Source organism: Bubalus kerabau, chromosome 20 (genome assembly GCF_029407905.1).
Source record: "Bubalus kerabau isolate K-KA32 ecotype Philippines breed swamp buffalo chromosome 20, PCC_UOA_SB_1v2, whole genome shotgun sequence".
NCBI lineage: Eukaryota > Metazoa > Chordata > Mammalia > Artiodactyla > Bovidae > Bubalus > Bubalus kerabau.
In genome coordinates, this window is record NC_073643.1 from 12663523 (window position 1) to 12677663 (window position 14141).

At 46.1% G+C, this 14141-nt stretch overlaps 1 protein-coding gene across 1 annotated transcript in view; it reads left to right on the forward strand.

Annotated features, from left to right (window-relative positions):
* Positions 1 to 14141, forward strand: part of ITGA9 (integrin subunit alpha 9) — a 360880-nt gene that overhangs the window by 36698 nt on the left and 310041 nt on the right. The window contains exon 5 of the mRNA XM_055558670.1: positions 11061 to 11128. Coding sequence (XP_055414645.1) covers positions 11061 to 11128 — 68 coding nt within the window. The remainder of the gene's footprint in view (positions 1 to 11060; positions 11129 to 14141) is intronic.

Consider the following 14141-nt stretch of genomic DNA (forward strand, 5'->3'; position numbering starts at 1 on the left):
TGGTTTGGCACAGATTTGTTTTTCTCCTGGCTCTTCAGGTGCTTCCTGTTTCTCATTGGGTGGGAAATGCTATCAGAATATTCTGTTTGGAACCAGGAAATGTAGAGAGAATTGGAAACAAAAATGAATTTAGGACGCAAAAAACGCGGATGGAGCATACCCCTAAGTCAAACCGTTCATTTGGTATGAGAACATCATTACTACCATATGGGGTTTGGTTTTATCAACGTGTGTGAGAAAATGAGAAGTTTAGTAGGATAACAGATGGGGACAACTCTTTGTAAATTAAAGGGCACACACTAAAACATTAGTGTTAACTGAGTCATGGGATTTTAGTACTCCCCAGAGTGAAGTCAGTGCATTGATAAAATCAAGTGCAGGGATTTCTTTCATCCTTTGCCCTCAAGTCCACGGAGGCAAAAAGCCAGAGCTTCGCAGGAGAGGTCTGTAAACAAGTTATCATTTTATTCTCACTGATATGAAATAATCTGGGAGCAGCTCACCTAAATTAACAAAGCATATTCCAAGTCAAACACTGATGAATGCAGTTGGGTACCACTGTATATTAGATCTAGTGTCAGAATCTGACTTTACCACTCACTCATTCCTACGATTGAACTCATAGCTCCTACTTTCTGACTGGGTGACTTTGGGTAGACCACACCACCCCCCCCCGCTCCTCTCCCCAAACCTCAGTGTCCTCCTCTGTAAAATGGAGAGATTAATCCCTATTACTCACACACACACACACACACACACACACACAAGAGGTATTTGGGATTTCCCTGGCAGTCCAGTGGTTAGAACTCTGCTTTCTCTGTGGTTATCTGGTCTGGTAACTAAGATCCCACAAGCTGCACGGTGTGGCCAAAAAAAAGAAAAAAGAGATATTTGAAGTATATAATGTGCCTAACAAGGCTATGGTTTTTCCAGTAGTCATGTATGGATGTGAGAGTTGGACTATAAAGAAAGCTGAGTGCAGACGAATTGATGCTTTTGAACTGTGGTGTTGGAGAAGACTCTTGAGACTACCTTGGACTGCAAGGAGATCCAACCAGTCCATCCTAAAGGAAATCAGTCCTGGGTGTTCATTGGAAAGACTGATGGATGTTGAAGCTGAAACTCCAATATTTTGGCCACCTGATGCGAAGAGCTGACTCATTTGAAAAGACCCTGATGTTGGGAAAGATTGAAGGCAGGAGGAGAAGGGGACGACAGAGGATGAGATGGTTAGATGGCATCACCGACTCAGTGCACATGAGTTTGGGTAAACTCCAGGAGTTGGTGATGGACAGGCAGGCCTGGCATGCTGCAGTTCATGGGGTCGCAAAGAGTTGGACACGACTGAGCGACTGAACTGAACTGAACACAGTTTTTAGCTCAGAGTGAGCATTCAGTAAAAGGGAATTTTCTAATTAACTTTTTAAGTACTATTTTTGTCTCCTTTAGTCTTCACAGAAGATGTCCAGCAATCCTGCTTTAATGAATAATGGAGGGTAGAAAGCTGGGTATTGCTAAAAAGATTTTAAGATTCCTTGAAAATATTATATTTTTTAAAATATCTTTGAAAATCCTATTTGCAAAATTTATTTGCTTGGTAAGCGCTCCTCTTTTATGTAGAGGATCTAAAATTTAAATTACACCATATTTAAATGTTCTCAAGTTTGGAATGGTTGGGGTCTTAATCTGTCTAATTTTACTGTCCCTTAAAATGGTCCCATGGATTCCTAAGATTTCTGTACCATTTTCTTTGTTATCAGGGGGTGGCCAGGCCTTTAATTCCTAATTTCTTTTGCATCTCTCATGACAGAGATCATTTCTAGAGAAGGAAATAAATAGATCCCCTATTTAGATGCGAAGATTCTTCTTCTAATGTTGTGGCCTGTGGCTCCACAGGGGATACAAATCAATCAAGGTCCATTTACAAATGAAAAGCAATTGAGGTTTTGTTTTGTTGTGTTTTTGTTTTGAGGAGAACCATAAAAGGCTAAGTTAATCCATTTAAAAATTCAAGAACAAGACCCATAAATTTTTATTAAATAAAGAGCTCTACATTTACATAGGATTTTATGGTTTCCAAAGAGCTTTCATTAACATTATCTCATTTAAGTAAATACAGCAAATTAAAAAAAAGCACATGCAGTCCCATATTAAGGGCCGTTAATGCAGAGAAGGACCCTGCGAGGGGAAGCTGGAGGGTGACCAGAGGGGACAGCTAGAGCCAGTCGAGGAGGCCAGATCTCTTGCAGTGACTCTTGGGCTCAAGGAGCCCCATCAAGCTTTTCTTTTGGTGTGAAGAATTCTTATTTTGGGCACAAAAATATTCTATACTTCAAACATGTTTCCATACATTGTGTGGAATTGTTGACCACTTAAACTCTGTCATCTAACCATTTCTTTATAGATATTCAAATGTTATGAATCTCCTCTTCTAAAATTGTCTGTCTATGTGATGGATATCTTCCTTCAGCTTTATACCTTTTAGAGACACTGACAGATTGAGAGTTACCAAGTATTTTTCAAGCAGGCGCTTTCTGGGCTCCAGGTATTCTGCTTGGTATTTAACACTTATGATTTTACTGGATAATCACATCATAGGGGAGTAACTATTCTTATGTCCATTGTACAGACAAGAAAACTGAGGCTTTTCAGTTTCTTCCCTTAAAGATTACTGCAAAACATTGAGTATAGTCCCTTGTGTTGTATAGTAGGTCCTTGTTGCTTCTTATCTATTTTATGTATAGTATATGTATATATATATGTATGTATAGTAAGTAGTGGCTATGTGTTAATACTAAACTCCTAATTTATGCTTCCCCTCTTCCCCTTAGGTAGCTATAGTTTGTTTTCTATGTCTGTAAGTCTATTTCTGTATTTCTGTTCTGTGCGTGCTTAGTTGCTTCAGTTCAGTTCAGTTGCTCAGTCGTGTCCAACTCTTTGCGACCCCATGGACTGTGGCACACCAGGCTTCCCTGTTCCAGAGTTTACCCAAACTTATGTCGATTGAGTCGGTGATGCCGTCCAACTGTCTCATCCTCTGTCATCCGCTTCTCCTCCCACCTTCAATCTTTCCTAGCATCAGGGTCTTTTCAAATAAGTCAGCTCCTCGCATCAGGTGGCCAAAGTATTCGCGTTTCAGCTTCAGCATCAGTCCCTCCAATGAATATTTAGGACTGATCTCCTTTAGGATGGACTGGTTGGATCTGCTTGCAGTCCAAGGGACTCTCAAGAGTCTTCTCCAACATCACAGTTCAAAAACATCAATTTTTCGGCTCTTAGCTTTCTTAAAGTTCAACTCTTACATCCATACATGACTACTGGAAAAACCATAACTTTGACTAGATGGACCTTTGTTGGCAAAGTAACGTCTCTGCTTTTGAATATGCTGTCTAGGTTGGTCATAACTTTCCTTCCAAGGAGCAAGCATCTTTTAATTTCATGGCTGCAGTCACCATCTGCAGTGATTTTGGAGCCCCCTCCAAATAAAGTCTGTCATTATTTCCATTGTTTCCCCATCTATTTGCCATGAAGTAATGGGACCAGATGCCATGATCTTAATTTTCTGAATGTTGAGTTTTAAGCGAACTTTTTCACTCTCCTCTTTCAGTTTCATCAAGAGACTCTTTAGTTCTTCTTTGCTTTCTGCTATAAGGTTGGTATCATATGCATATCTGAGGTTATTGATATTTCTCCTGGCAGTCTTGATTCAGCTTGTGCTTCATCCAGTCCAGCGTTTCTCATGATGTACTCTGCATGTAACTTAAATAAGCAGGGTGACAATATACAGCCTTGACGTACTCCTTTTCCTATTTGGAACAAGTCTGTTGTTCCATGTCCTGTTCTAACTGTTGCCTCTTGACCTGAATACCTCTTGACCTCTCAGGAGGCAGGTCCGGTAATCTGTTATTCCCATCACTTTAAGAATTTTCCACAGTTTGTTGTGATCCACACAGTCAAAGGCTTTAGCATAGTCAATGAAGTAGAAATAGATGTTTTTCTGGAACTCTCTTGCTTTTTCCATGATCCAGTGGATGTTGGCAATTTGATCTCTGGTTCTTCTAAATCTAGCTTGAACATCTGGAAGTTCACGGTTCAAGTACTATTGAAGCCTAGCTTGGAGAATTTTGAGCATTCCTTTGCTAGTGTGTGAGATGAGTGCAATTATGTGGTAGTTTGAGCATTCTTTGGCATTGCCTTTCTTTGGGATTGGAATGAAAAATGACCTTTTCCAGTCCTATGGCCACTGCTGAGTTTTCTAGATTCACTGACATATTGAGTGTAGCACTTTTCACAGCATCATCTTTCAGGATTTGAAAGAGCTCAGCTGGAATTCCATTAACTCCACTAGCTTTGTTTGTAGTGATGCTTCCTAAGGCCCACTTGACTTCACATTCCAGGATGTCTGGCTCTAGGTGAGTGATCACACCATTGTGATTATCTGGGTCGTGCAGATCTTTTTTGTACAGTTCTTCTGTGTATTCTTGCCACCTCTTCTTAATATCTTCTGCTTGTTAGGTCCGTACCAGTTCTGTCCTTTGTTGTGCTCATCTTTGCATGAAATGTTCCCTTGTTATTTAATTTTATTGAAGAGATCTCTAGTCTTTCCCATTCTATTGTTTTCCTCTATTTCTTTGCCTTAATCACTGAGGAAGGCTTTCTTATCTCTCCTTGCTATTCTTTGGAACTCTGCATTTAGATGGATGTATGTTTCCTTTTCTCCTTTGCCTTTCGCTTCTCTTCTTTTCATAGCTATTTATAAGGCCTTCTCAGACAACCATTTTGCCTTTTTGCATTTCTTTTTCCTGGTCTTGATCACTGCTTCCTACAATATCATGAACCTCTGTCCATAGTTTCAGGCACCCTGTCTATCAGATCTAATGCCTTGAAGCTATGTGTCACTTTCACTGTATAATCGTAAGGGATTTGGTTTAGGTCATACCTGAATGGCCTAATGGTTTTCTCTGCTTTCTTCAATTTAAGTCTGAATTTGGCAATAAGGAGTTCATGATCTGAGCCACAGTCACCTCCTGGTCTTGTTTTTGCTGACTGTATGGAGCTTCTCCATCTTTGGCTGCAAAGAATATCATCATCCTGATTTTGGTATTGACCATCTGGTAATGTCTTAGTCATGCTCAACTCTCTGCGACCCTATGGACTGTATGGGTCCTGCTAGGCTTCTCTGACTGTGGCATTTTTCAGGCAAGAATACTGGGGTGGGTTGCATTTTTGTCCTCCAGGGGATCTTCCCCACCCAGGAATCAGACCTGGGTCTCTAGCGTCTCCTTCATTGCAGGTGGATTCTTTACCCATTGAGCCGTTGGGAAGCCCCATTTCTGTTTTGTATATAAGTTCATTTGTATAATCAAATTGTTTTATTATCATTTGGTTAGTATTCACTCAGAAATTGAGCAAAAATTTAGACATGAAGAGTGGAAAGCAGTTTTTTCCATCTGGTATTTTATTTCATGGCTAAGCTAAGAAACTATGGAAAGATAGCTTTTAAATTGATGTGTTAAAAAGACTTGCTTTAAGATGAAACTTTCTCGAATGGATAAAAGGAAGAGTTCAGTAGGAAGAATATATGTTACACTGTATAGTACACCTTGATCTTTCAGTGGATTGGTTTTATCCCACCAGTGTTTTGGGAAGAGTGCAGGAAGCGACCCCACCCAGGCTAATTCTTGAATGAATTAAATTCATTAGTGTAAGCTCCATGCATCACGTTGCGGGTTGTGAACATTTGGAAACCAGTATTTTTTTCCTCTCTGAATTGCCTGCTGTTTAGACTGGGTTTAGTGAAACCAGCAGCTCAACCAAGGGAAAATACTACCATTTTTAGGCTGAAGGAGCCATACATCTTAATGAATCAAAGTGTATGACGCAGGCCACGTAATTTAGACCCACCCACATCAGAAAGAGCTTTCCAGCCTGTTTCCAGCTCCTCCGAGGGATGCCTAGGCCACCATGCCTTGCTCCCCTGATTGAGTTCCCCTCGTTTAACAGTCAGGTTTGTCACAGCATCTGTGCGCTGCTGTCCTGCCAAGCCCGGTTCTCTCTTGCTGCTTCGAGGTGGACGCACGTTTTGTTCTATAGCGGAGAGGAAGGAGACTGGCAGGTTGTGGTCCTCCCTGCCCGGCCACATCCTGAGGGCATTTGGAGACTTGAGTGGGTGGAGACTGAGGGGCCCACTGCCTTTGTGTGTGCAGGGGCAGTTCTTCCTGGGAACTCAGGAGACTGGCGGTCCTGTCCCAGCCCTCCACCCTGTGCTTCCTGGACCTGTCCACGGAGCAAGACTGTGTGACCTGACTGTGTTGTGGTGGGGCAGCCCCTTGTCTCCACACCCACCCCTTCTCATAGAGGCTCTCCTGCTTCTCAGGTGTCGACAAGCAAAAGCAAGCTTTCTAGCATATAGGTATGATAGATTGCCCTACATATATATATATATATATATTTTTTTTTTTTTTTTTAAGAAAGGCCTATGTTTTAGAACTGGTTTAGAGAGAAACTTCAACCTGCCCTTTATATATACATATATATGTATATAATATATATAATATTTTAATGTATTATATAATATAAACAAGATATACAAAATATTAAAATATGTATTATATATATGTTTTTATGTATTGTGTATTTGTATATATTTATATATATTATCACTTCAGTTCATTTGCTCAGTCATGTCTGACTCCTTGCGACCCCATAGACTGCAGCACGCCAGGCTTCCCTGTCCATCACCAACTCCCAGAATGTGCTCAAACTCATGTCCATTGAGTCGGTGATGCCATCCAACCACCTCATCCTCTCTTGTCCCCTTTTCTTCCTGCCTTCAATCTTTTCCAGCATTAGGGTCCTTTCTGATGAGTCAGCTCTTCATATCAGGTGGCCAGAGTAGTGGAGCTTCAGCTTTAGCATCAGCATCAGTCCTTCCAGTGAGTATTCAGGACTGATTTTCCTTTAGGATTGACTGGTTGGATCTCCTTGCAGTCCAGGGGACTCTCAGGAGTCTTCTCCAGCACCACAGTTCAAAAGCATCAATTCTTTGGCGCTCAGCTTTCTTTATGGTCCAACTCTCACATCCATACATGACTACTGGAAAAACCATAGCTTTGACTATATGGACCTTTGTCAGTAAAGTAATGTCTCTGCTTTTTAATATGCTTTTTAGGTTGGTCATAGCTTTTCTTCCGAGGAGCAAGCATCTTTTAATATCATGGCTGCAGTCACCATCTGCAGTGGTTTTGGAGCTCAAGAAAATAAAGTCTCTTACTGTTTCCATTGTTTCCCCATCTATTTGCCATGAAGTGATGGGACCGGATGCCATATCTTATTTTATATATATATATATATTTTTTCTTTTTTTATTGCAGAAGGAATCAGGTTAAAGTAACAGTGGTATCCTTAACTCATGGAAATAACACTCAAAAGAGTGGAAACAACTGGAGCATGCTGTGGCCCAGGACTCAGTGCCTCCTGGGAAGGCCCCCATAGCCCGAGCCCAGGCCCCAGGGGCCACTGCTGCACCCTGAGGTGCTAGTTTATCTGTTGTGTGGCCTTGCTCACTCTCAGATACTTTCTTAGAGCACTTCTTGCTGAATCAGGATTTTTGACTATCTGGTAGGCCAGCACAGTGTGGGTGTTTGATTTTTACTGAATAGGGGCAGGCCAGGCACAGAACTTGACTTGGGGTTTGGGTGACCGTGCTTGCACGATGGTAGCTAGTCTCAAGATGCAGTTGGTCAGGAATAACTTTGAAGTGTTGTGTAAAGGCTGCTCACGCCACTTCTTCACAGGAGTTTGACTTTTAGAAGAAGAGCACTTTCTCGCAGGAGTGCTGGGCGTGGCCATCCCATCTGTGTTCTCAGATCTTTGAGGCTGTGCATGGAGGATCATGCCAAGGGTGTAGGCAGGGATTGAAGAACTGGTTCTGAGTATTCTTTCCAGTTCTTCCTGCAGCCTGAGAGGGAGATGGTATTGCCCAAGGTAGAATCAACCAACCTAGGTTTGGAAAGCCCAGAAAAATCCATGCTGTGCATCCTTGACCTGCTCTAGTCATCCCCACCATCATCCTCAGGGCTCCGACACAGTGATGGCACCCATTGGAGAAGCAGGGTTCCTGGCACCCAGGACACAGCTCCTCTTCAAGCAAGGCTGGGGTGGAGGTCAGAGGGCAGGGCTGGGAGGTCAGAGGGCACAGAGGTCCAAGGTGAACAAATTGGAGAGTCGAGGTGCTCAGCGTCTGGAGGAATGTGCTGGGCCCTTTCCTTCTCTGCTCAGGGCCTTGTGTCAGCACAGACAACAGCGTCCACCCCTTTCCTTGGCAAAGCCCACCTGCACACACCATACCTTATACAGGGCTGGTATTAGAGGCACTGAGATCAGTGAACTTGTCTTGGTGTTGAATAAACTATGTGATGAATACATTTTGAAATGGAGAGAGGGGATCACTTTACCTGCAAGGTCACCTGGGCAGAGAAGCTTGAGGAGGGGTTCTGGAAGGTTCTGGAAAGCTGTGAAATGTGAAATGTCAGCTACACATCCCAGTGGAGCCTTGCTAGACTGGAGTTGCCACAATTGCCTGCTGAAGAGTGTGGTGCAGTAGGGAGGGGCCCTGGAGTGTGGAAGCATAGGACTGGATCCTGTTCCAGGTTGAAGGGGTTAACCAGAGTACAGACATTTCTGGACAGTTAGAACATGGCCTGTCCTCTCATCAGGAGTCTTCGGTACCAGTCAGGAGCCCTGTGTGGTTGATTCCTTGCTCTAGAGCATCCCGAGGAGGCAGGTATAGACCCTGGGGTTTTAGGACCATCGGAGCCTGTGTGATGGTGCCTGCTGCCTGTGTATCTCTGGTCCACAGACCTTGGAAGAGGCTGTCCCAGCTCAGGGAGCCAGGCTGGCCTCTGAATGATGCCAAGATACTGGCTGAGGCAAGGGTGCTGGTCAAAGGGCTTCCCCTGCTGGCCTTTGGTCTGGGGTGGGGTCGGGACCCTCCCAGATCCCAGAATGGCTGTGGTCTACCTCAGGAACCCTGGGGTCTGCTCCTGGCTCAGAGCTCACCAGCGGAGTTTGGGGATGTAGAGAAAGACAAGTTTTTCCGTCTGTTTTTGGAGCCCCTGTCACAAAAGAGACCTTGAGACTTCTTTCTTTAAAGCATGAAAGATTCCCACATAATTCCTACTTACGTGCTAAATTTATGAGGCTGAACTCCTGTGTCCTGCACCGGAGTTTCCTTCAGCTCATGTGAATTTCCTTTGTACGTTTCATTTGTCCAAGACTTACGATTGGGTGTTTAACCTGGGTGTTTAACCCTAGAGTCGGTGGGTGGATGTGCTTTTTGCCAGACCTTCCACATTTAATATGACTGTTTGTTCCAGTTGGGGCATTCCGATCCTTCTTGCCATTGTGCTATTTGATATAAGATTTATTATTAATTTCTGTGATTTCTTGCCATCATACAGTTTGATGCAGGATCTGTTTATGACTTTGCATTAAGCCTTACTCCTGGCCCTGGGTGCAAGATGTTGCTGAGAAGTTGCGTTGCATCGTCACTGGGTTGCCTTCTGTCAGGGCTGTGAGTTCTCTTTGTAATAACAGGACAAGGCAGAAGGAACTGATTTAGCCCTCGCCTGGAAGAGGAGTAACTCCATTGACATTCCGTTGTAATTTAGCAGTTGGTTAATGGCCACTTACTGGAAAATGTTACCAGGTTCTGCCGTGAGTGTTGTTAGAAACTGAATTACTCTGTGTATTTCCCCTGAGCCCGTCCCCCGCTTCTCTTCCAGGACACACTCTGGGCCACAGGAAGTGGCACTGTGTTGCAATCACAGCCTCATTGTTCCTTTGTATTATTTACTTTGTGTTTCAGAATGAACTATATTGCTTTTAATGGAAGCAGAGACTTGTCAGGAGCCTGGGGAGGCGGGGAGTGACTTGGGGAAGGGGGTCACTGGGTTGTTTTACAGGGTAGCTTAGACCTGAAGTTGCCCAGGGGCTGCCCTGAGCCTATGTCCAGCCAAGTCAGTTTCACAGGTAATTAATCACTTAAGCTGGACATCATTCCATTTCCATGTCTTTACCCCTGTCATTATTTCAAATGGCTAATCACCTTCTGGGTTTGGTGTAACCACTCACCTTGCAAAACCTTTGATAAGTCACAGAGGTGAAAGAATGTGGATTTCCCAGTCTGCCAAACTTGGGTAGAATCTGGCTTTGCCATTTACTAGCTGTGTGACCTCGGAGGAGTCACTTAACCGCTCTGAGCCTCTGGGGCTTTCACTTGTTTACAAATGGCCCTACGCGTTCCCAGGGATGAGGGATTGATGAAATGATATGTGAGCACAGCTGGTACAGTGCCCAGAACCTGCTAAACTTAAAATGCCAAGGGAAATATGAAACAGTAGCAACAGAGTTCCCGTTTGTTGGGTTGGAGTATTGGGAGTTGAGGAAATGGCGGAGGAAGAGAACCCATTCGTGTGTTTTCTTCTGGCCTGGCGAGTCTCCCCTTTTCCTTCCACACGAGGAGTTCAGAGTGATGGTGTCACCATGCGCCGGGGCCGGTCCAGCAGAATGCCCTCTTCCTGCAGTGCCTGGGCTCTGAGGGCGGGAAGGCGTGTTGCCTTCAGCTGGAAGTAGTGTCTTTCTGGGAGGCTTCGTTGTCTCCCAGGGGACTCCACACTGCGATGGCCACATTATTCCGTTTCTGGGTCATGTTTTTAGCTCTTCCTTCCTCCTGGGGCTCCCCATCCTTTCTGGGCTGAATGAAGTAATTGTCGCCAGCCTCCCACTTAATTACGGTGGCTGCCGCTCCTCCTTTCCCACATACAAAGGAAGTCCGTCGGGGCACTTGGCAGCCTCGCTACCTGATGGCCCCGGAGCCTGGATTTTTGAGGTCTGGTGGATTCCTGAGACTTTCCTTCTGTGCCCCAGTCTGCACGGCGTCCCTAGGCCCTGCCCACGGCCACACGCGGGGCCGTGGCCAGCGCGCCGGGCTGCTCCACACACGCCTGGCACACACTGACGAGGCTGTGGTCTGCTTCTCTCCCTCCCCGCCCCTCTAGAGTACAAGAAGAAGTACGGAGAGGAGCACGGCTCCTGCCAGGCCGGGATAGCGGGCTTCTTCACTGAGGTGGGTATTGCTGTTTGGGCCGTTCTTCTCTCATGGGTGTTCATTTCTTGGCTAATGGGGGTTTCAGGGGCCCTTTGAGGTGGGTCTTCTGATCCCCCCGGGCCCCCTGGTCCCATCCTTGATCTCTGTGTGAATTCTGGTCCTCACATCCAGGGAAGGGTGTTGACACTGGTGGGGGCACCTGCTGGCCGGAGGCCACAGGCAGAGGGGGTGAGCCGGCCCATTTGGACCCTCATTCGGACGGTTTCTCCAGGAGTCAGTTTGACTCTGAGACCTATGGAAGGAATTGATTCAAGGGGGTGGGAGAGAGACAATGCCCAGTTAAGTTTATGTCTTCTTGCCAGCAGGTGTGAGGCTACATTAAGCATCCAGGCATCACCTCCTAGCAATCCTTCTCCTTAGAGGAGAGACTCAGTTTTTCTGCACAGCCCCAACCACCCCCTTTCCCAGTTTCTGAAGGACCATGACTTCGGATTCTTATGATCTGTTCTGTCGGACCATGACCTTTGGCTGGTGGCCCCTGTTTAGGGACTATTTTCTCATGTGATTCTCACCCACTGTCCGTCTACTCTTCACATCAGCTCCTCATTTCTCGTTTTTATGGTGCTCTGCCACGGGAAAAGTTCTATGCCAGGCTCTGTAAGTGGCCCCATCATCCAGCTAGCTGCCCAGGCCAAAAAAAAATGTACTTTTTACTTTACTTCTAATCATACACAGTCTGTTGTTTTAACCTCCGGAGCACATCCCAGATATGACAGCTGCAATCGCCACTGTCATCAGCCTTCAGCAGAGCCTGCTCATTGGCTGCAGATACACTGGCCCTGAATTCGTCTCCTTGTAGCCATGCTTTTTTTTTTTTTTTTTTTTTTTGGTAGTAAAATGCACATCACAGCTTCCCAGATAGCGCTAGTGGTAAAGAACCTGCCTGCCAACACAGGAGGTATTAGAGATGCGGGTTTGATCCCTGGGTTGGGAAGATCCCCTGGAGGAGGGCAAGGCAACCCACTCCAGTATTCTTGCCTGGAGAATCCTATGGACAGAGGAGCCTGGTGGGCTACAGTGGGGTCACAAAGAGTCGGACGCAGCTGAAGAGACTTAGCACACACATGGTTCCTCTACAGACAGTGAACATTCATCTTTGGTCAGATCTAACAAGCTTTTTCTTTCTGGATTCTAGACCTCTCTGTTAGGAAGGTCATCCCCATCTTAAGAGTGTGAAATGGTCACCTATATTTTGTTATGCCACTTTTATAGATTAAAAAGTATATCTTTAATCCATCTTGGATTTATGTTTGCAAATATTATATGAGGGAAATTAACATTGTTTTCCTAAGTGTGTGGTTGGTTGTTCTGATACTGGTTTGTTAAACAGTTTCTTTATCCTCGTTGGTTTGAAATACCATCCTGCTGTAGGCCAAGGTCACCGTCTTCCATCTCAGTGAGCATTTAGATGGTGCAATTTCTGTGGCTGTTATTCCTCCAGTGAGATCTAGTGAGAACGACTCTACCCAGTCGGCAACAGGGAACCGCTGTAAGTTTGCAAGCAGGTGACAGACACGGTAGTGGCCGTGCTGTAAGAAAGGCTGTTTGGGCAGGTCTTGTGCCCAGGAGTCTGGAAGTGGGGGAGCCTGGAGGGAGGCCAGGTTGAAGGCTGTGATGTGGTCCTGCCACAAAATGACAGGGCAGCTTGGGGAGGGGGTGCTTCAGGAATCAAAAGGATGACAGCAGTCGGAGAATGTGAAGGCAGTGTCAGCGGGCTGGGCAAGCAGAGGATTGTGGGGTGGAGGAAGGAGGTTTTATGCCAGGGTTCTGGGGAATGGTGGTACCAGTGGAAAGAGGGCTGCCCAAGAAAGAACCCACTGGAAGAGGCAAACCACGGGGTCTGCCTTAGACATGTGCCTTGTGAGGTAATGGGATGGGATGGCCACACGAATGTTTTTAGAACGTAGCCTCAATGTGGCCAATCCTAGTATGTTTCTGAGGGGACTAGATACGCTTCCCTGGTGGCTCAGATGATAAAGAATCTTCCTGCAGTGCAGGAGACCTGGGTTTGATCCCTGGATTGGGATGACCCCCTGGAGGAGGGCATGGCAACCCACTCCAGGATTCTTGCCTGGAGAATTCCACAGACACAGGAACCTGGTGGGCTACAGTCCATGGAGTGACAAAGACTCAGACACAATTGAATGACTAAGCACAGTACACAGGTGTGCTTAGCATGGGTCTGGGGTTGGGGGGCTCTGGGTGTGTCTGTGTATGTGTGTAGAATACCTCCTTTAGATAGTGGAAGGAGAAAGTCAAGTCATTGCAGAAATGAGAATTCATCAGAGATGGTGGTGGGGAGCTAGGGGGGAGGAGGAGTCCTGGGGAGCAGGTATCTCCAGCTGGAGAGTCAAGAAGGATGAGGACACTGGGGCTGGGGGGTGAAGAGGAGGAAGTTCAGGGGTGCAGAGGGTAAGCAGGGGGCCGTGCCAGCCCGGGTTCCCAGAGGAACCAGAGGACCTGTTGGGATCCCAGGCCCTGGGCTCCAGAGCCCAAGGGAAGCATGGTTGGGGAGCAGTGGCGCTGGTGCGTGGAGCGCTGCAGGGGGGCAGGGTCTGGAGGGCTCAGTCCTGACCTGGCCACGCCATCTCTAGCCACAGGGGCCCTTGGCCTTTGGTTCAGTTCCCAGGCTTTTGCACTCCCTAAACAGGAGGTCTTTGAACTCGTGGACTCTCTTGTTTCTGGAACTTCGGCTGTTGGAGGCCGAGCAGGAAATGCGGTTGAAGGGGTCAGGCAGCCCTGCACCCCTCTCCTGCCCTCCCACTGACCTTGTCACTTGGGTTTGCCTTCGCTGGGAGCTGGGCCTTCCCTGCACAGGATGGGCAGCTGCCTCCCAAGCTGGATGTGCTTCCGTGGCCTTCCGGTCATGGCCCTGTTGTCCCAAACTTCTTGGGCCCAAGGCGACTGCTTGTCTTGAAGATCAGTGACCCTGGTTATCAAAGCTGTTTGAGCTGTGGACACCACATAAATT